At 43.9% G+C, this 23,665-nt stretch overlaps 1 protein-coding gene across 1 annotated transcript in view; it reads left to right on the top strand.

Annotated features, from left to right (window-relative positions):
* Window positions 1-23,665, top strand: part of CACNA2D4 (calcium voltage-gated channel auxiliary subunit alpha2delta 4) — a 115,267-nt gene that overhangs the window by 19,847 nt on the left and 71,755 nt on the right. The window contains exons 8-20 of the mRNA XM_039868795.1: window positions 282-432; window positions 2,211-2,285; window positions 3,149-3,238; window positions 3,364-3,477; window positions 3,947-4,025; window positions 5,801-5,934; window positions 7,470-7,547; window positions 8,325-8,405; window positions 8,957-9,031; window positions 12,083-12,169; window positions 12,724-12,795; window positions 21,498-21,559; window positions 22,659-22,726. Of these exons, the coding sequence (XP_039724729.1) occupies window positions 282-432; window positions 2,211-2,285; window positions 3,149-3,238; window positions 3,364-3,477; window positions 3,947-4,025; window positions 5,801-5,934; window positions 7,470-7,547; window positions 8,325-8,405; window positions 8,957-9,031; window positions 12,083-12,169; window positions 12,724-12,795; window positions 21,498-21,559; window positions 22,659-22,726 (1,166 nt within the window). The remainder of the gene's footprint in view (window positions 1-281; window positions 433-2,210; window positions 2,286-3,148; window positions 3,239-3,363; window positions 3,478-3,946; window positions 4,026-5,800; window positions 5,935-7,469; window positions 7,548-8,324; window positions 8,406-8,956; window positions 9,032-12,082; window positions 12,170-12,723; window positions 12,796-21,497; window positions 21,560-22,658; window positions 22,727-23,665) is intronic.

The following is a 23,665-nucleotide window of genomic DNA, read 5'->3' as shown; positions in this document are numbered from 1 at the left end:
CCACCCCTCTGGGACCCTGGCCAGAGGTCAAGATTCCCACCAGAACTTGACCTTTTTCCCACCAGACAGCCAATTAGATGGGCACATGCCTAACTGTTGCTCCCGAAACGGCTTCAGAACTATGCTGAGTTGTTATGGGACAGGATGCGACCTGGCTTCGATGGGGCACTGACCTAGACTTTGGATACAGAATTCGAACAGAAATGACTGGAGACTTGGTTGGGTGGTTGCTCTGGCTTTCATTTTCCCATTGTTGGTCTGTCCCTTTCTATCTGCTAAAGGTACATACAAGCTGCTACTTCTCCCAAGGACATAGTGATTTTGGTAGACACAAGTGGCAGCATGAAGGGGCTGCGGATGACTATCGCCAGACACACTATCTCCACCATCTTGGACACACTGGGAGAGAACGACTTTGTTAATATCATTGCGGTACATGTGTTTTCCTATTCTAGACTAGCTCTCCCTTGATCTAGAGGAAACTTTCTTCTGCCTGCATGGGTTGGCCTATCCTTACAATCACATGATGCTTCGTATTGTAGAATGATTCTCTCCTCTTAAGCTGGGGCTCCTAACCTAGGGTCAGACGAAGGATGGACTTCGAGAGTCCGTAGAATTTCTGAAATTATGTGTATAATGTGTATGTCCATTTTTCTGAGTCCATAGAGTTCATCAGTTTTTCAGATGAGTCTGGGATCTAGTAAAGATTAAGAAGCACTGGCCCTGAGTAAACACCTGATTTATCCCATCCACGTGCTCTTGACTGGCACCCATCACTGAACAGCTTCTCTGTTCTGCTGCAAGATGAGTGACCCCTGGGCTCCTGCTTACAACAACCCCAGTTCTCCCACTTCCTTCATCCCACCCAAATCCAGACACATTGGGAGAAAGGAAAAAGTAGGTGGGAAGTGCCTAGATGGGCCAACAGATCCTAGTCCTGCTTTCACAGCAGTTTTCCTGAGGCTAACTCTGCCTGCCCCCAGAAAGGTAATGACAGAGAGGGATAAAGTGAGAAGAAAGGGGGCATGTTAGGAGAATGCTTTCCATTGCAATGGAAGAGTGGGCCAGCGCAGCCCTCCACAGAGGCAGAGTCAATAGCCGTCTAGGGGTACCAGTTTAAAGGCTACATGACCCAAAAATTTCCTTCACCAGACGGTCACATTGCTGAAAACACTTAACTTTAGTGGAATTTACTTATCTAGTAAAGTAATATCAAGGCAAAATGGTCTAACTTCAAAATGGTCATCCTGGGGGTGTGAGACTGGCCCCCCTTATCCCTGAGCTGCTCCCCTGAGGCCTATGTCACTTACCCACCTGCATCACTCCTGAACCCCATGCTCCCCATTTTCACCACCCCTCCATCCCTATTCCTGACCAATAGCAGTAAAAGAAAGCTACATGAACAGGTCATACCACTCCACAAGAGTTGAGTGTGCTCCCGCTCCTCCCTGGAAGCCTTCTGGTCCCTCACACCCAACTCTTCCTTCCTACTCCTCATTCCAGTTCTATAGCTGTTTAGGGAGTAGCAACGAGGGGAAGCATGCATCTCCAACATTCCCCCAAAACACCCCAACATTCTTTCTAGGACTTGCATATAGTCTTGCCATGATGTCATTGCCAGCTCCCCTTCTTCTCCTCTCTTATTTAAGCAGAAGTAGATTAAGGGCACCTTGAAGATTTGAATTTTAACTATGGGGAGGTTAAGAAAAAGGAGCAGCAGTTATTCATTTTTCTTTCTACTCCTATCCCCTGTTGATAGTTAAAGGATTCTCTTCATAAATGCAGGGCAAAGAGAAAAAAGCACAGTTTCTAATCCCTGGACCTAAACACTGGGGAGCGGTCTGAGCCTGGATGGCTCTGGGATTCCTGTGGACAGCACTCTGTCTGGTCTTGGTGGCAGAGACCAGGGGAATGCTCTCAGTAACTTGCAGTTCTCTACGTGTGCCCTAGGAGATGGACTGACTCAGCTGGAAATGACCCAAGACCAGGATTTGAGAAAGAATTTTTAGAGTTATGACCCTGATTTTTTCTCCTACCTCTCTACTCAGAAAAACTGCCAAAAGCATAGGGTACCCCAAGATAACATACACAGGTGTTTAGGTGACCCCAGCCCTGACCACCATTGGGTTTCCTGAGCTTCGTGGCTGGGCCCTGACTTTCCAAACTGACCATGTCTGTTCTCTTCTCCCCTCTGCCCTCTACAATTGCAGTACAATGACTACATTCATTACATCGAACCTTGTTTTAAAGGGATCCTTGTTCAGGCGGATCGAGACAACCGTGAGGTGAGTGCCCCTATCAGGTGAGTGCCTGATGCTTCCGAGCCCGTTCTGGTTTGAATAGTGGGAGTCATCTGTGTAGCTAGCTGATGGCCCCTTTTATATATTCCCATGGCACTTGCAAAGGACAAAGCAGGTCTGCAGGTAGCCACGCAAACACACCCAGGACATTGCACCCATGCCTGCCTACCACAGCAATCTGAGCAGAGAGATCTCCCATCTGAAGGAAAGTTTACTTCTTCAGGACTGTTTTTTTTTTTTACTCTGTGGATTATCCAGGACTCCATTTCCCTGTGGCCTCCACTGTGGGCCTTTCCATTATGTCAGTTTTCATGAAGCTGCCCCAAAAGGAGGAGAAATTCCAACCTATTGTGTTAAGTCCTTTTCAAAAGCCAAGATGGAGAGGATGTGGCAACTGTTTTTTTCAAGGGAAAGTGTGCATGTCACAGATCCTTTTCTCTGTGACTGGGGAATTCTGGTTTGGCTTCCTCTTGAATCCCAGCCTTGAGTTGGAGCCCCCAGAGGCCTCACTGCCAGGGTAAGAGCTGGGATGCTGGGGACCTGGGAACCTGGGAATCGGCCTGGACTGGCCTCCTTGCTCTGGTTGGACTCACACTGCATTTCCTTCCAATAGTGGGGATAGATCTGCACCCAGCTTCTCACACTCTCTCAGTTTATCTTGGGAGCATTTGAGAAACATCTGTGATAGGGGTTTAGCCGTGAAATTAGCTGGGTCATGGAGAGATGGTCCCATGATCATGTCCTTCTGGGCAAATAGCTCTTTCCAGCCTCTGAAATTAAGACCAAAGATGAAGGTTCCCTGGTCCACTTGATCCACTGACCCATGTCTGGTTTCTTAACCACAACAGCATTTCAAACAGCTGGTGGATGAGCTGATGGTTAAAGGTGTGGGGGTTGTGGACCAAGCCCTGAGAGAAGCCTTTCAGATCCTGAACCAGGTACTGCACCTGAGGAAGCCCAGGGGGAGTGGAGGAGTGGAGGAGTGGAGGAGTGGGAGCAGGCTGGAGGTGCGGGGAGGGCAGTTCATAGCCTGTACTCATGGAACCACCCTTCCCCTACACAGTTCCAAGAGGCCAGGCAAGGAAGCCTCTGCAACCAGGCCATCATGCTGATCACTGACGGGGCTGTGGAGGACTATGAGCCAGTGTTTGAGAAATATAACTGGCCGGACCGCAAGGTTACTCTCCAGGTGGCAGTGGAGGGGTGAGGGATGGGGGCCAAGGTGAGCGTCCTCCTACTGCCATGATGGCATGGCCCAGAAAAGCCAGGCCTGCCCTGAGCTCACATGGTCTGCCCATTAGCCCAATAGTAAACTCAGATGTCCCAGACTGGTTTTCCAAAATTATGATGACCATTGGCATAGAGGACTGGAGTGAGAGGGCTTGGGGTAAGAGACCAGAATACAGTGGCGAGACGTGAAAACGGCTGGATTGTGACCTCCACCCTCTACCAGCCCCACATTCACCATGGCCTAGGAAAGCCCTGTACTGCCGTGGCCCCAGGTCCTTCCTGATCCAAAGGCATGAGAGTGGAGACTCCAAAGTCAGCAAAGTGCTTGACTGACCTTGAAGACGAGCATAAGTTATGTTAACACTACTCACAGCCAGGAGTTACAGCCCTAAGTCCATCTGTGTCTTGTGGATTAGGTCCGCGTTTTCACTTACCTTATTGGGAGAGAAGTCACTTTTGCTGACCGCATGAGGTGGATCGCGTGCAACAACAAAGGTAGGTGACGAGGGCAGAGCACCTTACAGCCTGTACCTGAGCATAGGTGGAACAGCATTACCCCATCACTGGAGGTGCTTAGCTATGTATGGCTCTTACTTAGGCCTTGCAGAGGGGTGGTGCTGTATCAAGATGACAGTATCTACCCCTCCTTCTCATTTGGGAAAAGCAAGACAAAATGCAGATTGCTCTATAAAGCTTTGAATAAATGCTTGATTATCCCTGCAGGGACTCTAAGTCATAAAGTCACCTGAAATGCAACTTAGAAGTCATCTAAGTGTTCAGTATTTGCAGAAGAGAGAACTGTCTCTTCAAATAAAGCCTTATAGAAACCACAATATTGACATAGTGAGGCAGGTATGGGGCTGACATTATTTTTGTGTGCGTGTGGTTTATAATCTAATTTTACTCATATTCTTATAATTTATAGATCATTCAAAGTTGAAAAAAATCTGCTTTTAATATTCCAAAATAAAGCAATGGTAATTAATAAGACATTATTAGCAGGAGATAAAATTTCAGCCCCGAGTATTTTTCAGGAAGCTCCATTTAAGAGTTCTTATCCAATGGGTTTTGGGGCTGACGTTATAATGTAAGTTCTCTCTTGTGTCCAGATTCCATTCTTCTTGCTGCAAATTAAGCCCATTTACTCTGACTCTACTCTCAAAGAAAAAGCAGAGGGTCACCATTTTCTTTAGAATGTTTGTATGCAAACAGTCCTCATCTAACTCTGACCAGAACCAAGACTTGCATCTCGGGGTGCCAACTGGGTTTGTTTCACTCCAAATTTATTGAATACCTACTGTGCACCTGACAAAGTTTTCAAGTTGTGGTCAGGATGGACTTGGTCTTGCTCCTGCTGCCATCCAGCCAGGGAGACGAACAAACGAACCCATCAATAACAATGTAATCTGAGGATGGGGAGGCACACACTGTACAGGATGCTGGGGGAGTGATGGGAGGAGAGGCACTTCTCTCATCTGGAGGTGGCAGGGGACGTTTTCTAAAGGAAAAGCTGTCTAAGCCGAGACATACGGAACTGGTAGGAGTCAGTCAAACATACAGAACGGGGAAGGGAATCACAGAGGGAATCATATGTTCTAAAGATCTGTCCGATTCCCTCCAGACAGAGGGAATCACATGTTCTAAAGATCTGAGATAAGAGGCATGCTGGGAACTGAACGCTCTTCCACTTTACTGAAGTGTGGAGAGGTGTTTTGTGGGAGGTCATGAGCAATGAGATCAGAGAGGTAAACATGTGCTAAATCATCACTATGGCTACAGCAAAGAGGCTATGGCACCCCTCTCCATAACTGAGGAAGGGAATCAGTCAGAGGAAGGAGGAGGTGGGGGTTGTGGCTGCTGTCTTAGATTGGGCTCCCTGAAAACAGACACTGGAACAGAGTCATACGCAGGAGGGAGACATCCCTGTAAGGAAGTGAGAAGGGCAGTGTTGCGAGAGAGAGAAGCTGACCCACAAGGCCCTTGCAATTAAGGCCCTGCTGTTTTCATGGCAGTTCTAGGGCTGGGAGGACCCCTCAGAGTTCTGCCAAGTTGAAGCAGGGCCTGGGCCTTTGAATCCCCATTAGCTGGCCTCCAGCTGTCCCCTGGGAGAGGGACAACCTTGAAGAAAGCAGTTCCCGATAGCCCAGGGCAGCTCCCAGTGAGGGGCCCAGCTGTGAGCTGTCAGTAGCTGGGGAGAGTGTGAGCCACACAGAGGGGTTTCACATGGAGCACCCAGCCTTCCACAACCACATGGCCCTTCCCTCCTCCAGGCTACTACACACAGATCTCCACGCTAGCAGACGCCCAGGAGAATGTAATGGAGTATCTGCACGTGCTCAGTCGACCCATGGTCATCAACCATGACCACGACATCACCTGGACAGAAGCCTACATGGACAGCAAGGTGGGGACCTGACTCCACTCAGAGTTAGGGACCCCAGGGAATAAGAGCTTACTGCTTGGGTGAGGAGAATTGTGAGCAGATCGCCTTGGGAAACATTGCAGAGGCGGTGAACACTCTCTCCCACTGCAGACCTATTACCTGTGTCCTGCCCCAGAGGCCCAGAACCCTGTGAGCAGAACTGCCCAGGGCTGCCCTCCATGGACAGAGGCCCTCTGCTCCAAACTTGTTCCTCCCTCCTTCCCATTGTCTTCACCTCCTTCATTTTCCTCTCTTCTACCTGTTGTAGAAAAAAAGAAGTCCAACCATTAATTCAAAATACTATAGCTTTATCAAGTATATCCCCCTTCCCAGCCCCTGAACTTTTAAAGAGACTGCCTGTAGGCAGCAGTGACTTACATGAAGGAGGAGTATCAAAGGTAGAATGTCAGATGAGATGTTTGGGGGAACAGGGACATTCCTGGCACCTCTTGAATCGCATCACAGACACAGATGCCTGCTTTAATGGTGACATATCAGACTGAGATTGGGAGACACCTGGAAATAGTGGCTTAAATAAAAGTGTATTTCTCCCTCATGTAAACGAAGTATGGGGGGGGTAGCCCAGAGCTAAGGAGCTCCCTGTTCGCCCGAGACCCAGACCCCTTCCTGCTGTCCCCTTGGCCATCCCTGCAGACCTTCTGGTCCAAGTGGCTAGTGAAACTTTAGTCAACTGAAACCACTCTCTTCCAGAAAATCTTACTTCTAAACTCTAACCTGAAAAATCAGTTGAGGAAGGGGAGGAGACTTGATTAAAAAGTTCTTCGTTCTCTGAGACAGTCTACTGTAGACGTCCAAGGCTAGGCAAGCTCCTTTAATTGATCCTGAGGAAGGTCAGCTTTATCAGATACACCTGCACACACCACTTTTCGGGGGCCAACTTCATGGCAGAGTAGGGGCACATGTGGAGCCCCTTCTGAGGGAGTTGGGGGAGCCAGCACAGTGAGACGGGGAGTCAGGTAGGAGGGCTGGGAATGCCATGGCTCTGGTGTTCTGAGTAGGGAAGAGGTTGTGGGCCCATCTCGTGTGAGGGGTGACCCGAGGTCGGCTACAACTATACCATGGCCTGCTCTCCCACTGTGGCCCTCACATGTTCATTTGTGTTTGCAAATAACTCTTAATTGGCCTGGGCTGTAGTTTGTGCCATCCTTGGGTCCATAAACCTCTTTGTTCCTGGGCATGCCCAGGATGGGCCTTTTCCATAGGTTTGCACACATCCAAGGCAAGAGGGCTTAGTGAACATGCTTAGGAGCTGGGCTGTGGACTCTGGGATCCTGAGACTCACCCTGGTTTATGATTTCCCTTGCTAAGTGACGTCAGCCTGGTCTTCCTCCCTGGCCCACCTCTCTCTCCAGCGTTTCTGCCAGCTATCCCTTTGCAGAGAATGGAAACCTCATTTGGGATTTCTTTCTCCCATTGGAAAGTTGACATCAGTGACTCTGGGTCCTTCACACTGTGGACTCTGAGCCTTCTGTCCTTTGTTCTTTCCTCCCTGACAGCTCTTCACCTCGCAGGCACAGAGCTTTATGCTCCTCACCACCGTGGCCATGCCAGTCTTCAGCAAGAAGAATGAAACGGTGAGCAGCAGCCTCCTGAGAAGCTGCAGCAGGGATTAGAGCTTGAAGCCATCACTGGCATCTTTAGACCAGCGGTTCTTGGCTTGGCTGGGCATCAGAGCCACCTTGGGAGGGTTGTAAATGCAGATTTGAGGCCCTACGCCCAACTAGGTACACCAGAATCTCTTGGTTGAGAGGGAGTTGGGTTGGTTCAGGCCTCCCAAAACTTCCCAGTGATTCTGCTCAGCCAGCTTGGGGTTGTCCCACTGCACTGCACTTGGGACCACTGCTTTGGGGTTATAGGACCAAAAGAGTCACCTGCCAGCCCTCCAGCAAAACCACGCTTAACCTACCCATTTGGGCCAACTCAAACTTGTTTGTTAAGTCCTCTGGTGAAGGAATTTCTAGAGCCTTTTATCCTCTATCCAGTCAGGAAATGCTTCCTGATGGGCACCGTGTGTTTTGGAGCGCTCATAGATTTGGGTCCCTGGAATCACAGTCCTTCAGCTTCTGCTATGAAGATTAATATTTCATTCAACTTTGTATTTCACTTAAATAGTACAACTTAAATATTAATATTGGACATTAATTTTCCCAGCAGCTGAGATTACTCCTGGGGCCTCTCTAATAGGTTCTAAATTTTATACCACAGAGCTCACTCTAAAATCTAACTACAGGGGAAGGACCACGTAAGGCCTGGGTGGCTTCCTCTTCCAGGCTTGGGGAAGGCCAAGGTCCAGTCTGGCCCTGCGTTCAGGGAATGCAGGTCTCACCCTAGTCCTATGTTTTCTCTTCCAGAGGTCCCATGGCATTCTCCTGGGGGTGGTGGGCTCTGATGTGGCCCTGAGAGAGCTGATGAAGCTGGCACCTCGGTACAAGGTGAGCCTGTGTCAGGTCCCTGAATAGGGGTAACCGGCTCCCCAGGAGCCCTCCCACCTGACTCAGAAACCTCTCTGCAGGCAGTGCAGCCAAGCCCAGAGCTGGGATAGGGTCCTGTCATACTGCCCCCCGAAAAGTGCAGGCAATGAACATGGGAACGGTGGCTTGGATTCCTGGGACCCTTTGTCACCACCAGCTCTGACTTCCTCTGTGGCCTTTAGCAAGTTCCTCCCCTACCTGGTGCCTCAGGTTTTCACTCTGCTCCTCCACGCCACATAATCCTGTTTTGAAATGAGTGAGATTATATCACCAAAGCATCTAGAGTACGTGGTGGGAAAGAAGACACAAGTAATGATATACATTATTATGGCTGCCATGAACAGTAGATTTTGGAAGAATTTAAAAATTAGTGGCTGGAAGCACAGCACTGGCTCAGTTATATTTCAATCTGAAAAACTCACTGCTATGTGCTGCCATCTTTTACCACCCTGCAGCCCTACACCCCTTCCCAACTGCAGTTCTCCAACACAAATAACAACCTGTCTTTGTAGCTTGGAGTGCATGGATATGCCTTTTTGAACACCAACAATGGCTACATCCTGTCACACCCTGACCTCCGACCCCTGGTAGGTACAGATCTTATTGGTCTTGGGATCTCAGTTCTATGAGATTTGGGGTAATTCGTAAAAACAGTTAAAATAATGAACACAAACTGGGCTCCATTTAAGAACTCAATGGCTAATATGAGAAAAAATTAAATCATAGTCCCTGTTTTCAAACTGTTTATAATCTAGCAGGAGAGACAAGGCAAAAATACATGAAATAATCAATGAACAGTCCAGAGAGCATGTGATGAAGTGCATGGTTTCCCTGCACAGGACACAGCCACTTACGTTCCCGTCACTGCCTCAGTAGCTCCACACTCCACGCTGGAGTCTGACAGTGGTATCAGCAGATCTCCTAAAGGGGTGTGAATGTTGAGTTAACAATAAAAATGTCAGAGGAGCTGTCTTGTGAGAGGTGAGACATTTTCACATGCATTCAACTGAACAACAGATGGCCAAGGGAGAAAATTCCATCATTTTATCTAAAAGTTCTGCCTCCAGGGCTAAGGGCTCCCTACTGCCCTACCTCTGGTCCTGGCACTTGGCCACTCTCCACAGCAATAATGGCCACACTTCTCAGTGTTATTGTTGCCCCGGGTGTCAGGGAAAGGGGCGTTAAAGTCTAACTAGAGGAATCTAACTCTTTCCACTCTGCCAGTCTTAATACTGAACTGAGGTGGCAGCTAAGGACAATAACTAGCAGAACCCCTTTCCAGAAACTTACTAAGGGGCTCATCTACCCCAGGTGCCATTTGGACCCATCATTCTAAGCCACATTCCATTCCATGTGGTTCAAATAGATACTGAGTATCCATAAGGCAACTGATTGAGCTATTTAAGGCAAACTGTAGAGGTTCAGAGTAAAGAAAAATAGGACGACCTGGAAACCACTCTGTCTTCCCAATTCAGACTCTGCTGGGAAAGCATCTGAACCCATAACTGGTCACTGACCTACACCAGCGGGTTCTATAGGGGGAGCCCCCGTGCCAACAAATGACTCACTAGGGAACTAATAAATGTTGATCCTGGAGCTGACTTGTAGAATGAATGGGCATTGGTCAGAAATCTATCTATCACCACCTATATGATCTAGATAAATATAAAACTTCAACTAACCAGTTCATATTATAGATCTACTGTTTGTCTAACATTACAATACTCTGAGAATACTATAAGCAGAAGTTTATAGTCTATTTAAGGAAAAACACTATACACGGATAATCTTATACAAATGAAACAATTAGAGAATAATACCATGTAGAACATTATTACATAACAAAAGATATGGTAAAGCCAACTTAATGAGACTGCTAAGGAAAGCACTATCGATTTATGATAGGTATCAAGGAGAATGATGTTGAGTTTTAAAAATAAAAATAATAGAAGATATGCCTAGTAACAAATTGAAAGAAGGTCAAGAGCCACACTTTTAGCCTGAAGTCTTTCTACTACAGTGCCCAAAATATGACTAATTAACAAAGTGGAATTATGGTTCTAATGTGAGAAGCTAAAGATGAACTTTCAGGTATCATTAGGCACTAGGAAATGGTGCTGAATAAAGAATGTTGCACCTTACTCAAAAGCAGCAGACCAAGTAGCAGTGCCAAGGATGGCAGGACAGTGACATTTTCATGAGTGTAGACACAGTTAGGCTAAGAACGGAATATCATTCACATATGAGCAAGGAGAGAAAGAGAGAACAAAAGGGAGACACTGCTATAGCAGTTTTACTACAGATTTCCCGCACAGGCAATAAATAAGGATGAGGCTTTCTTTAAAAAAGGAAAAACTAACAGAAGTAAGATACACAATACTAGAGAACTGCAACCATCCAAACATCTGTAGCGGGTAGGGAATTCCATTCAGCTAAAAGTAAACCCTCTGATTAATTCTTAACTTACCTGATGAAAAACTATAAACTATTCCTTTTATTTGATCTATTACTAAACTAGACTAAGAAGTGGTGCAGACTTAATAGCAGGTAACTTCTTGGTATCAAAAAGAAAGAGAGAGAGACAGAGGGAGGGAGGAAAGGAAAGAGGGAGGGAGGGACGGAGGGAGGTGTCAGGGCCACAAAATAGTAATCCCATTCAAAGACTGTTGATTAATGGCTCTGTGTCAAGGTAGAAAGAGGCCTTTATTAGACACTGAAGAATCTGTCCTTGGCTCTATCCCATTCAAAAATTCTATCGACAAAATGAAAACACAGAAAGCAGATGCTACAAAGTCTGGAAGGTATGGCTAATACATTGAGAAAATCAATATTCGGAGAGTATTTTTCTAATAAAACTTATAAGGTGAAATATACTAGGGATGCAGGGAAAGTTCTGCAAAATATTCAATGCTCAAGCATAACATTGTAAAGATGTAATTTAACAGTGTGTCATGTGAGGAAGGCCCAGGAGACTTAATGAACTGAAATCTCAATTTGTGCTGTCGGGAGGTGTGGCTGTCCTGGAAGTCCAGCAGAATCAGAGGCAGAGTCAGAGCTGCATGATATTTGGTCCACATAGGCCATACCACACTGGCCAGACCCCATCTGAAATATTGCCTTCTGTCCTGGGCACCCCATTTTGGGAATGACACTGACAAAGCAGAGCATGTTCAGAGGGAGCTGAGGCATTGCAAATTGGGAATGTTTAGCTTGGAGAAGTGAAATCTTAGGAGTACAAGCACCTGCAGAAATCTCAAGGGTTGTCATGTGGGAGATGTTCTGTGTAGCTCCAGGGAAAGAACTAAGACCAATGGGTAAACGTTACAGGGAGGTAAATGTCAGCTCTATATGAGGAAGAACTTTCTAATAGAGCTGTCCCAAACTATGACGAGCTAACTCAAAAATAAGGAGCTCTTCGTCATGGGAAATATTCACTCAGAGACCATGAGAACGTCTATCATGAATGTTGACCAGGGAAGCTCTGCCTTGGGTGGAAAGGTGGCCCAGATAACCTTAAAGGATCACTGAGATTCTCTGATTTTATAAATATACTCAGAAGGAAGGCTTTATGGAAGAGATGAAAATTGAGCAGGGCCTATGTTAAACTGATGCTTTTCTTCCTGACCTGCCCACTCCAGTACAGAGAGGGAAAGAAACTGAAACCTAAACCTAACTACAACAGCGTGGATCTCTCCGAAGTGGAGTGGGAAGACAGAGCTGAAATCGTGAGTGGGGAAAAGGGGAGAAAGAGGAGCTGATTTAGCTCTACAGTCAATACACAGGCTGGCTGCGTGGCCGTAAGCTCTGAGTTCGCACTGTGCTTCTCAGCAGAGCCTTCCCCAGCCCAAACCAGAAGCAATTCCTGTAATGGGCAATTCTTTCTACAACTATAAAAATATAATAATATTTTCCTGAATCACAAGGATTACTGAGGCTACATAAGCTCCTGCCTCTAAGTACAGAGTTTGAGTTCTAGTGATGTTTTAGTCTGGCTTTTGGTGCCAGTAGCTCATCCTAGAGGAAATTATGTCTCAGTAATATGACACTGTTCCTTCACATATCAGTACACTTTGGAACATTATCTTGGTGAATTTCCAAAATTATAAGCTAGATGAAACCTAGAATTAGGTCTCTATTCCCTCCTGGTATTCTGCTCAGAGGAAAAAGGGAAGAACCAAAAGTGTTCCTAGGGACCACCTCCCATCTGTCAGTAAAGCTCAATACCTTCCACCCTCCAGCATGAGCCAAGGAACTAATTCCATTATCTTTCCTCTTGAAGCTGAGAACAGCCATGATCAATGGGGAAACGGGTTCTCTCTCTATGGACGTGAAAGTTCCGCTGGACAAAGGGGTAAGGTACTAAAGAGAAAGAGCCAGGGTCTGGTCCCACAAGGCAGCATTGCTGTTCATTGAAGTTTGGGGTGGTGATAAGGAACTTGGATTTAGTTGAATTAGAGCTAAGACTTGGGAGCTTGCTGTAGCTTAGAGGGCTTAATCAGAGAGCATCTCCAAGTATGTGCAATAGCCCCAGAGAAGCATCTGGCGAAGGAACTATCACTCACATCAATGCTTGGTTCTTTGGTGACTACTGAGTGAGGCAGTATGTTAGCCCAAGTCATTTACAACTCTTTTTTCTTCCTTATGCTGCCTGCTATTTGGCCCTTTCGTTGTTTATGGTGGAAAGAGTAAAAGTGACAGTTAATTTCCCAAATTGTTAGCAACTCCTGTAAAACATGTTACATGGGAAGAGCTTGAAAATAATTGCTACTCTCTGTAGCCGATTTTTATCCACTGTAACCACAGATGATCAAGAATCGATACCCGCACTGACACCATTACTGTTTTCACAGACTTGCACATTATTTATAAAATATCATTTCATCTTCTCATTTTAAAGGTTCCAATGCATTTGCAGTGAATTTTCATTGTCCCTTGACATATTTACAAATGTCACCTCCTCCCTCACAGCCACCCCCACCTCCTCCTCCTGTTGCCCATCTGCCTCAGCTAAAAGAACACAGGCATCTGTCTGCAACAATTAGACCCAAGTTCTTCTACAAACACAGACCTTTATGAAAGCCAAACAAGAAAGCATTGAGAAGTAAAAGCAATTTATTGCATTCCTTTGAGATTCATGGGCTGATTGTCACTGGGACCAATATCTGGTTTTTGTGACATCTGCCTGTTTCTTACAAGTTCTGGGCTGAGAAAGGCCTTCTTTACACAGATTGGGCAATGTCAGTGATGTGAGGCCATCAGTTGCAGCAGCTGCTTCTCCTGATCCAAAAAAAATAGAGGTTTCTTCCATGTACCTCCACCTTTCTCCCAACCAGACTCTTGCTCACATGCACAAGGGAGCTCTCACCTCACCCAGTCCTGCCAGAGCATTTAAAGTAAGACTTGTTTGGGGTAGTGATAAGGAGCTTAACTTTGTCTTAAAGTTGCCTTATGTCGGGGCATGTTAAAATTTTCATTGCTACTAATAAACCATTCAGGTTAAATGTGCAATTTACCAAAGGCTTCCTTACACACGGGTGCTTAAACAAAAAGAAGTAGGGTGAAGATGATAATGTTCAAAACTATGAAGAACATTTTATAGCACATAGTTAGTTGTTCATGCCTTACTACTACTATTAATAATAATCATAATAACAATAGCAGCTAACATTTATTAGAAACTGGATGAAGCACTTAGTAAATATTCATTCAGTCACTTAACACAACTCTATGAAGTAGGTACTAACCTATCCCCAAGTTAGAGGTGAGGAAATGCAGAGAGGCTAAAAACTTGCCCAGGGTCACCTAGATTATTAATTGCAAAACCCACATGGATCTAACTCTAGACCACATACTCTTGACCATTACTGTATAAGGCCTTTCCAAAGAACTGGCCCTGAATTCTCAGTTTACTCTTCAGCCTTGAAGATTTCTCCTCTTCCTCTATCTCATCATATCAAAACTCAGCCCTCTTTAATCTTTCAACACTTTACTCTCTCACCCAGAAGCTACTGCATCTGCACTGTGTGTAAGACATTTTGCTGGTATAAAGGCCACTATGGTGGTGTCCAGCCTCTCACTGCTCTGATGTATCATGAGGCCCCTCTTCCCCAATGGTGCTCCATTTTGCTCACAACCAACTGCTCCGTCTCCCTTACATGTCCTTTTTCACAGAATCACAGGCAGTCCCCTTGTTTTCTTGCCCTCCAATCTATCTCAGCCCTCTCTCAGCTCAGCAGCATGTCTCACCTGACAAGCTTGTTCTTCAGTAGAAGCATTTTTCAGATATAGGCCAAGGGAAGCTTTCTTAAAGCATATGAAGAAATCAGTTATCATTCAACCCATCCTCCTGGCAGGTGATAACTTGTTTTGTTGTTTTCCCCAGGGATTGTACATGCATCCTTATTTCCCGTGGATCAATTCAGTCCTTCCTACATCTTTCCTAAACTCCAGCCAGGCAACTATGGTGACATTACCAAGGACAGTAGTAGCAACCCCAGCATGATTTAGAGCAGGACTCACAAACTCAAAAACCTATGAAGCCAGAGAGGCCATGTTCAGAAATGTGAGTGAGAGAAGCAGACAAGCCTCAGCACTGGGCAAGCTGGGAACTATAACAAACTGGAGAGTACATGCACCATCTAAAGGAGACAGCCAGGAATCCATATTTTTAAATGTGTGCAACTAATTCCAAAAATGTTAAAAAACATAATTTGGGCCAATATCTATTATATCAAGCTTGTAATGAGTCCAGGTTTGGCCTGCAGGCCTCATACTTGCCACTTGGATAGCCACCGTTTGCCCCAAAATGTGGACTAGGTAACAGTTATCATAATTTTTAACCCATCAGTAGCATCTTGGTCAGATATCCTGGGACATGTTTAAAAGAACAAATCAGAAAAGCAGAGTATCCTGGAGCATACGATTCAGGATGCTTTTTATTATTTTCACGTTGTTTAATAGAACAAGTAATCAGCAGTGGGAGAGGAAGAAAGGGAGACCTGATATTCTTTACTAGCCTTCAGGTTCTTCTGAGTTAACTCTGCTGACTTGGATGCATGATATATGCACACACGTGTGCATGCACACACACAGACACATCAGCAGCTGGTATAGGGAGTTAGGGCAGCTTCACCAGTGCCTTCTAATCCCTATGTACTGGATTTAAGGAGACAGGATTAGAGTGCTCTGTGGTGCACTCTTGCTCTCTCTCACGTGCTCTCTCTCTCTCTCTTTCTCCCTCTCCCTCTCCTTCTCCTTCTTTCCCCCCTCTCCCTCCCCTCATACACTCACACACATACCCACACACTTTCTTTTTCAGCAGAGGGGGGATATCTATTAAAGGGAGAGATTGTTCTCACACCTCTTTACTTTCATCCTCCAAACCTCTCTAGCTCTCTCTGTTAACAAAACTCAGGTATACCCCACCCCCTCCTTCTCTCTTCCTTTTGCTTTAGTCTTAAAAGATGCTCTCGAAGTTCTAATTTCAGTCATGAGGGTGTAACTTGCATTAGACTAGCCCTCCACCAGGTGACAATTATAAATCTGGACAAAATGTGAAAAACAAATATTTAAAGGCACATGAAAGTGGCCAAAAGCAGGCAGAAACAAGGGTTGAAAAGGGGATTTCAGCTGTTGCTAGTGGGGACAATCTGGAGTTTGAGTCATACTGAAATGGAGAAGCTTAGTAAACGCGTCAGGATTTCCTTTGAAAGCACAGAAGAGCTGCACTATAGGAGTAAAGACTAAGTGTCAAGACCCAGGGATTCACCCTAGACCTAAAGACAAAGTTGAAACAGAACCACCCTAACAAGCCTCCGCAAGCTCAGGGTAACCGGACAATCATTTATCTGCTGATTAAAGTAAAACTCATCACTTGTCAGAGGAAGAAAATGTGTCTACAACCTATTCTTCATAATAGCCAGTATTATCAGACATGTGAAGAAAGAGGAAAATGCAACCCATAAATGGTTAAGAGAAAAAGCAGTACTAAAACTGACCCAGAAATGACCCAGCTGTTGGAATTAGAAGGACTTTATTGTAAATATGCACAAGGAATTTGACAAAGATGGTCATAATGAGTGAATAGATAAAGAATCTCAGCAGAGAAATGATTAGGGTTTGGTCAAAGAAACAGAACCACTACGAGTGATATGAATATAGAGTTTTAGCCCAGGAGTTAGCTCTTATGAAATTGTGGGAGCTGACGAAGAAGTCTGTGGAAGCCTGGTGTCTCAGCATCTAGTGGTGACCTTGAAGACATTGTAAGTCAGCATGGCCAGCAGCTGGGAAGGAAAGCTGGGCAATATGTGTGGGAAAGCAAGAACAAACTGGAACCCACGAGGGAAAACAGGAACCCAGGAGGAAAAACTAAAACCTACATCTGTCTCTGACTACTTCCAATCACAATGATGTCAGTGGCCTGCAGAAGGAGCAAGTGCCCTTCACATGGAGCTCGCGTCCTTCACATGGAGCTCACAAGACTCAGATCTCAGAGAACCTGAGAACCTTTGAACCTGGCTGCTGCCCCGTACTGTGAAAGTCAGCTGACAGCTCAGAGCAGCCGCAAGTGCCTGGTACTTATCTTTAGTGTCTAAAATGGTTGTTGCTTCACTTCTGCCTTACAAATCTCATGCAAACTTCTCTTTCAGCAAACCCTAAGTTGGAATCATACAGGGATGTGATTCCAGAAATGTAGTTCCAGCTTAGTTAATTTGACACAATATAAAACCCCCACAAGAACCAAATGGAATTTCTAAAATTTAGAGAGTACAATGTCTGAAATGAAATTTTTACTGAATGGTCTCAATAGCAGATTGGAGGAAAAGTAAGACAGTGATTTTGAAAAACATATAAATTAAAATTAACTAATCTGAAGAACGGAAAGGAATATTTGAAAAAAATTATCCCTCAGTTTACTGTTGTCTGCTCTATGTCCTTAGAGTCCCAGAAGAAAGGAGAAGTAGAGTAGAAAAAAAGTGTTTGGAAAAATAATGCACTAAATATCCTAAATTTGGTGAAAAGCATCAACCAACAGATATAAGAAGCTCAGCAAACCCCAAACAGGATAAAAAGAAAGCTAAAACCACACCTAGGTACACTATAGTACACCTGTTTAAAAAAAAAAAATCAAACTTAAGGGAAAATCCTAAAAGAAGCTAGAGGAAAACAATAATAGAATGATAGGCAACTTCTCATCAAAAACAATAAAACGACATTTTTAAATGCTAGAAAAAAAGACTGTCAACCTAAATTTCTATATGTAGAGAAAATATACGTCCAAAAGAAAGGTGAAATAAAGACATTTTCTGATAATATAGAACAGAGTTCATCACCATCGGAATGAAATGCTTAAAGAAGTTCTTTAGGCTGAAGAAAAATGATGTGGAAGGAAACTCAGATCTACATGAGGAAATGGACAGCACAGGAAATGTTAAATACGTAGGTTAATACAAGACTTTATTTCTTTACCTTCTCAAAAAGACAACTAACTTCTTAAAGCAAAACTTTTGACATTATGTCATAGGGTTTATAATATATGCAAGTGTAAGATATACAGAAACAATGACACATAGCAGCATTACACCAAGAATGTAAGGCTAGTTGGAATTCGAAAATGTCAATCAATCAATGTAATTCATTACATTAACAGGAGAAACACCATATGGTTATCTCAGTAGAAGCTGAGAGAGCATTTGATAAAATTGAACTGGTAACAGAAGGAAATTTCCTCAATCTAATAAAAGGCGTCTATGAAAAAGCTGTTTTACTGGTGAAATATTGAATACATTCTCCTTAAGAGTGTGAAAAAGAAAGAACGTGTCGACTCTCACCACTTCTGTTCAACATTGCACTGGACCTTGCAAGGACCTATCCTTGTAATAAGGCAAGAAAACAAAATAAAAGGCACAAAAAGGTTTATTGCCTTCATCCACAGACAAGACGATTGTTTACAAAGAAAATCCCAAGAATCTGCAAAACGACTACTATAACTAATAGGTAAATTTAGCAAGTTTGCAGAACACAAGGTCAATATTATAAAAATCGATTGTATTTTTATATATAGCTGTAAATAATTGGATACTGAAATTATTTTTAAGTTCCAATTTCAATAATGTCAAACTACATAAAATACTTAGGTATAAATTTAACAAAGATACATATATCCTCTGCACTGAAAACTGCATAACATTGCAGAATGTCAAAGAAAAATTAAATAGAAAAATTTAACCATATTTATGGGTTGTGAGATCAATATTGCTAAGATGTCCATTCTCTGCAAATTGATCTATAGATCCAACACAATCTCAATTAAAATTTGAACAGACTTTTTATAGGTATAGAATAAAGTACATAGAAAGAGGTGACTCTAAAATTTATATGAAAAGGCAAAGGACCTAAAATGGCCAAAACTACCTTGAAAAAGGAGAATAAATTTGGATGATTCACACTATTTAATTTTAAAACTAACTATAAAGCTATGGTAAGCAATCAGGGTGGTATTGACGTAAGAATAGACAAAGAGATCGAGAATCCAGAAATAAACTCACATATCATCAATTGATTTTCAATAAAGTCACTTGAAAAATTAATAAAAGAAATAAATGGTGATAGAAAAACTGAATAAATGTATGAAAAAAATAAACACTGAGCCATTCACACCATACACAAAAATTAATTTGGGATGGATCATAGCCCTCAATGTAAAAGCAAAGACTATAAGGCGTCTACAAGAAAATACAGGAGAAAATCTTCACAACCTGAAGTTATACAAAGTTTTCTTAGGCAAAACACCAAAAGCACTAAACACAAAATAAAATTTGATAAATTGGACTTAATCAAAAGCAAAAAGTTCTGCTCATCAAAAGGCGCTATTAAGAAAATTAAAGGACAAGGTATAGACTGTATTCAGAATACATAAAGAATTCCTACAAATTATTAGCAAAACACTAATAACCCAATAAAAAATGGTCAAAATTCTTGAGCAGACACTTCACAAATACACATGACTAATAAACATGTGAAAAGATTCTCAGCATCTCCAGTCAGCAGAAAAATGCAAACAAAGACCACAACGAGGTTCCATTTTATACCCTCTACAATGGCTAAAGTTTAAAAGACTGATAACACCAAATTCTGACAAAGACATAGAGGAACTGGAACTCACACGTTATTGGTAGAAGTATAATAAAAAAGAAAATTGGCAATTTTTTTTAAATAAAAGCAAACATACATTTAGCATATGGCCTAACAATTCCATTCCTAGGTATTTGTCAAGAGAAATGAAAATATGTCCATAAAAAGACTAGTCCAAGAATGTTTATAGCAGCTTTATTCATTATAGCTCCAAACTGGAAACACCCCAGAGGCTGGCTCATGAATAGGTGAATGTAAAAGCCAACTAGTGTATCTACACATTGGAGTACTACTCAGGAATAAAAAGAAACACACTACTGACACATTCATTAATATAGGTGCATCTTAATGACTTATAATAAGTAAAAGAAGCCAGACACAAAAGAGTACATACTATAAGAACAGGCACAACTAATCCGTGGTGATAGAATTCAGAACAGAGTTCACCCATGGAGGGGTGGGATGGGGATTTACTAGAAGGGAGCAAAGAGATTTTAAAGAATGCAGACATTCCATGTCTTGACTGGGGAGATAATTACACGACTGTATACATTTATTAGACCCATGGAACAATGTACTTAAGCTCTGTACATTTTGCATTGGTCTTCAACTGAAAAGAAAAAAAAGGAAAAGATTAAAAGATCTTTAGTTCCGACACTCAAGGCAGCTCCACCCTGGAGAACAGGACTCCGAAGCCCATCAACACCCTTGCTGGCTCTCAACTGCCCCATGACTTATGTGAGGGAGAGAAACTGGAGAGAGGACCTGACTGAAGCAGAGCGGGTGGACGGTGGGGCATCATGTGTGATGAGGCCAGTGCCAGAAAATTGTTCATTTAGGTTTGGGCTAAAGCCAGTTTCCCATAGAAACTAACCTTTTTATTCTACTCCTCTCCCCCTGTGTCCCTTTCAACATCTTACTCTAGTTTCAAAAGTGGAAGAAAAGCCAGAAAGAAGTAAAGGGAATAAGAACAGCTCCTGACCCAACTGCAACATGTGGCTTTCTCAATGACATAAACTTGAGTCTGTGGACTGGGTAGTCTGTAAAACTTCAGAGAAAATCCTGCTGTTCCCTGGACCCACCCCCTTCCATTAAAAACACACTCACAACCTCACAGCAACTGTATGCAAGCAATACTATTGTTAATTCTGATTTACAAATGAGAACTCTTGATACTTAGGAAAGTGAAGTGACTTACCCCAGAGCACACAGCTTAAATCCAGATATGGTGATGCCCAGTCCATGCCTTTAGCCACTGTATACTCTACCTGATGCCCTAATTTATGCAAATTCAACTGAAACCTAAAAGATGGCAGCTTTGAAAGGAACAAGGAGTTGTAAATGGTGACATGGCCTTGGAAGGGGTTTAGTTGAGAGAATGGTGACCCCATTCTCTCTCAGCTATATTTAAGAGGTGGGTAAGACACATAGGAGCTCCAGACGCTTTTAGCACTACCTAGGTTCCCTCCAACTGTATAACTATTCAACTCTGGTCCCATATGAAGAGTCACTGTCTATACCTGCATTGTCCAAAATAGTAGCCACTAGTCACATTGGCAATCTAAATTTAAATTTCTCATAAATTAAAAATAAAAATAATAAAATTTGAAAATTCATTTTTTCACTTACACATTTCAAGGCTCAGTAGCCATCGTGCCTAGTGGTCGTTTTATGGGACAGCAAAGGTCTAGTCCTTGGTCCTTCAGTCAGGCCACCCCCAAGGGCTGTGGTTTGCTGGGCCTGTGATTATCCTGCTTGTGGTGCCCACAAGATGAGGCATGCTGGTGATGGTTGGGGAAAGGATAAGAAGTGAGGGAAGTGGCACAGAGTTGATGAAACCCTAAGGGCATAAGATGAGGAGGTGGGTGGCATGGTCAGTCATTCTTCTCTACAGCAAATATCCTTTCTTTTCTCTTTCAGAAGAGAGTTCTTTTTCTGACCAATGACTACTTCTTCACAGACATCAGTGACACACCTTTCAGGTGAGAAACGCATGTTTTATTTACAGGGGCACAAGGTGGGTGGAACATGAATACCATCAACTCAGGGTAGAACTTTCAGGTCTGGGGATAGATTTATCCATAGATAGTTGGCAATTTTATGATAACAGAAAAAGATCAAGGTCTACATTCAGAAAACTTGAGAGGTCTAGACCTGCTTTGCCAGCATAGCCTAGTATGCAGAGTCTGGAACCAAACTGCCTGGATTAGAATCCCAACTTCACCACTTACCAGCTGTGTGAGCTTTGTAAAGTTACTTAACCTCTCTGTGCGTTAGATTCCTCATCTGTAAAATGGAGGTAATGATAGTAGCTACTTCTTGGAGGTATTGTGAGGATCGAATGACATGTCTACTTAAAGATCTTAAAGCATGCAATTGTAAGCAATTGTTAGATGAAATATCAACTTTGCGGTCTCCTAGGTTCCCTCCAACTGTATGAATGTTCAACTCTAGGCAATATACAGGTTAGGAAACAAATAGCCTTTATCTCTGAATTACTTCATTTCTCAATAAAGTGTGGTCCCCAGCCGTGACTGCTTTTTAGAATACCTGAGGAATTTTATAAACTTGCCAATGCCCACACCCCATCCAAACTGATTCATACAGAATTTCTGCAATGGGGCCCATGCACTAGTATCTTTTAAAGCTCCCTAAGCGGTTCAGATATTCAGCCAAGGTTCAAAAGCAATATTCTACCAGGAAAGAGAGGAAGGCATGGTGGAATTTACCAGGTGGGAAAGTACTCCCCTATTTGTGGGGCCCTGTGAGACATAGAGACCTTTCCACACTTTAGGGCATCCCTGAGTGGTTCAATGTATCTTGAATAAAATGGGAACTGAGGGGAATCTTTAACCTATAGAATTTCCAGGGGCCTTCTCAGGAGGAAATGTTGATGAAAAAATAGAAATGCTGCCTTAGTTCTAGAGGGGACAGCTTGTAAGGCCAAGGGCAAAAGGGGGCTTGGTGTGCATGACACTCGTCATGGAGAGCTCATAAATTTAGTGAAGGACAGGATGTGGACTGGGACGTTGACTTGCAGTTTCTGGTGATGAGGACGTGGGTTCTCTGCTCTCCCCACAGTTTGGGAGTGGTGCTGTCCCAGGGCCACGGAGAATACATCCTCCTGGGGAACACATCTGTGGAAGAAGGTGGGTCAGCGCCAAGTCCTGACAGACAGTTTAGAGGAAAAAAATGGTTGCTCCTGGGATACTGGGCAGGGCCAGCCAGGGGCAGAGCTAATCTGACAGCATTCCAGGTCCTGGGCTTGAGAGCAGATTCTCAGAGCAGGGCTATCTGGCAAAGAGGGGTCTGTGTGTCCCAAGTACCCAGGGTGTGCAGGATCAGCCAGTCGGTCACCAAAACCAACAGAGCCTAAGACTTGCCAATTGTGCTTTGTCAGATTCTGGGAAGCTTTGCTGGGCCAGAGAGGCCTCACAGGGCTGTTTCTCTGAACAGAGCTGAATTTTACCTGTCAGAAGCCTTACAGAAGGCATGAGAAAGAAGGCAGGAAGAGTGAGAGAGCAGATCTATAGCAGTTTGCTCCAGCTGCTGTAACAAAGTACCACAAACTGGGTGGTTTAAACAATGGAAACTTATTCTCTCACTGTTCTGGAGCCCCTATCACCTCTAGGGCAGGATCCTTCCTCTCCAATTCTAGCTCCTGGTAGCCTCAGGTATTCCTTAGCTTGCACTGCAGCTCTTAAATTTCTGCCTCTATCATCACAAGGTTTCTCCCCTTGCATCTCTATTTTCCTTTCTTCTAAGGACACCAGGCAACTTGGATTAGGGCCCATCCTAATGACCTCGTCTTAACTTGATTACCTCTTCCAAGACCCTATTTCCATATAAGGTGACATTCACAGGGGATTAACACTTCAACATATCTTTTTGGAGGACACAATTCAAACCATGACAGGGAGCTTATGAGAGTGAACCTGAGAGGGGTTGCAGGAAATAGCAGAGGAGGTTGGGACAGAAGGGCCCCACCGCACCTGACCCCACCTGCTCATGACTTGCAGCTGCCTGAGCACCTTGAGAGAACAAAACCTATATCTAGGGTTCATGGATATCTCAGGAAGTCCTTGGAC

The sequence above is a fragment of the Pteropus medius genome, unplaced genomic scaffold (assembly GCF_902729225.1).
Source record: "Pteropus medius unplaced genomic scaffold, Ma_sr-lr_union100, whole genome shotgun sequence".
NCBI classification, from domain to species: Eukaryota; Metazoa; Chordata; class Mammalia; order Chiroptera; family Pteropodidae; genus Pteropus; species Pteropus medius.
The sequence above is the reverse complement of the archived record's forward strand: the minus strand, read 5'-3'. Positions and strand labels throughout refer to the sequence as shown.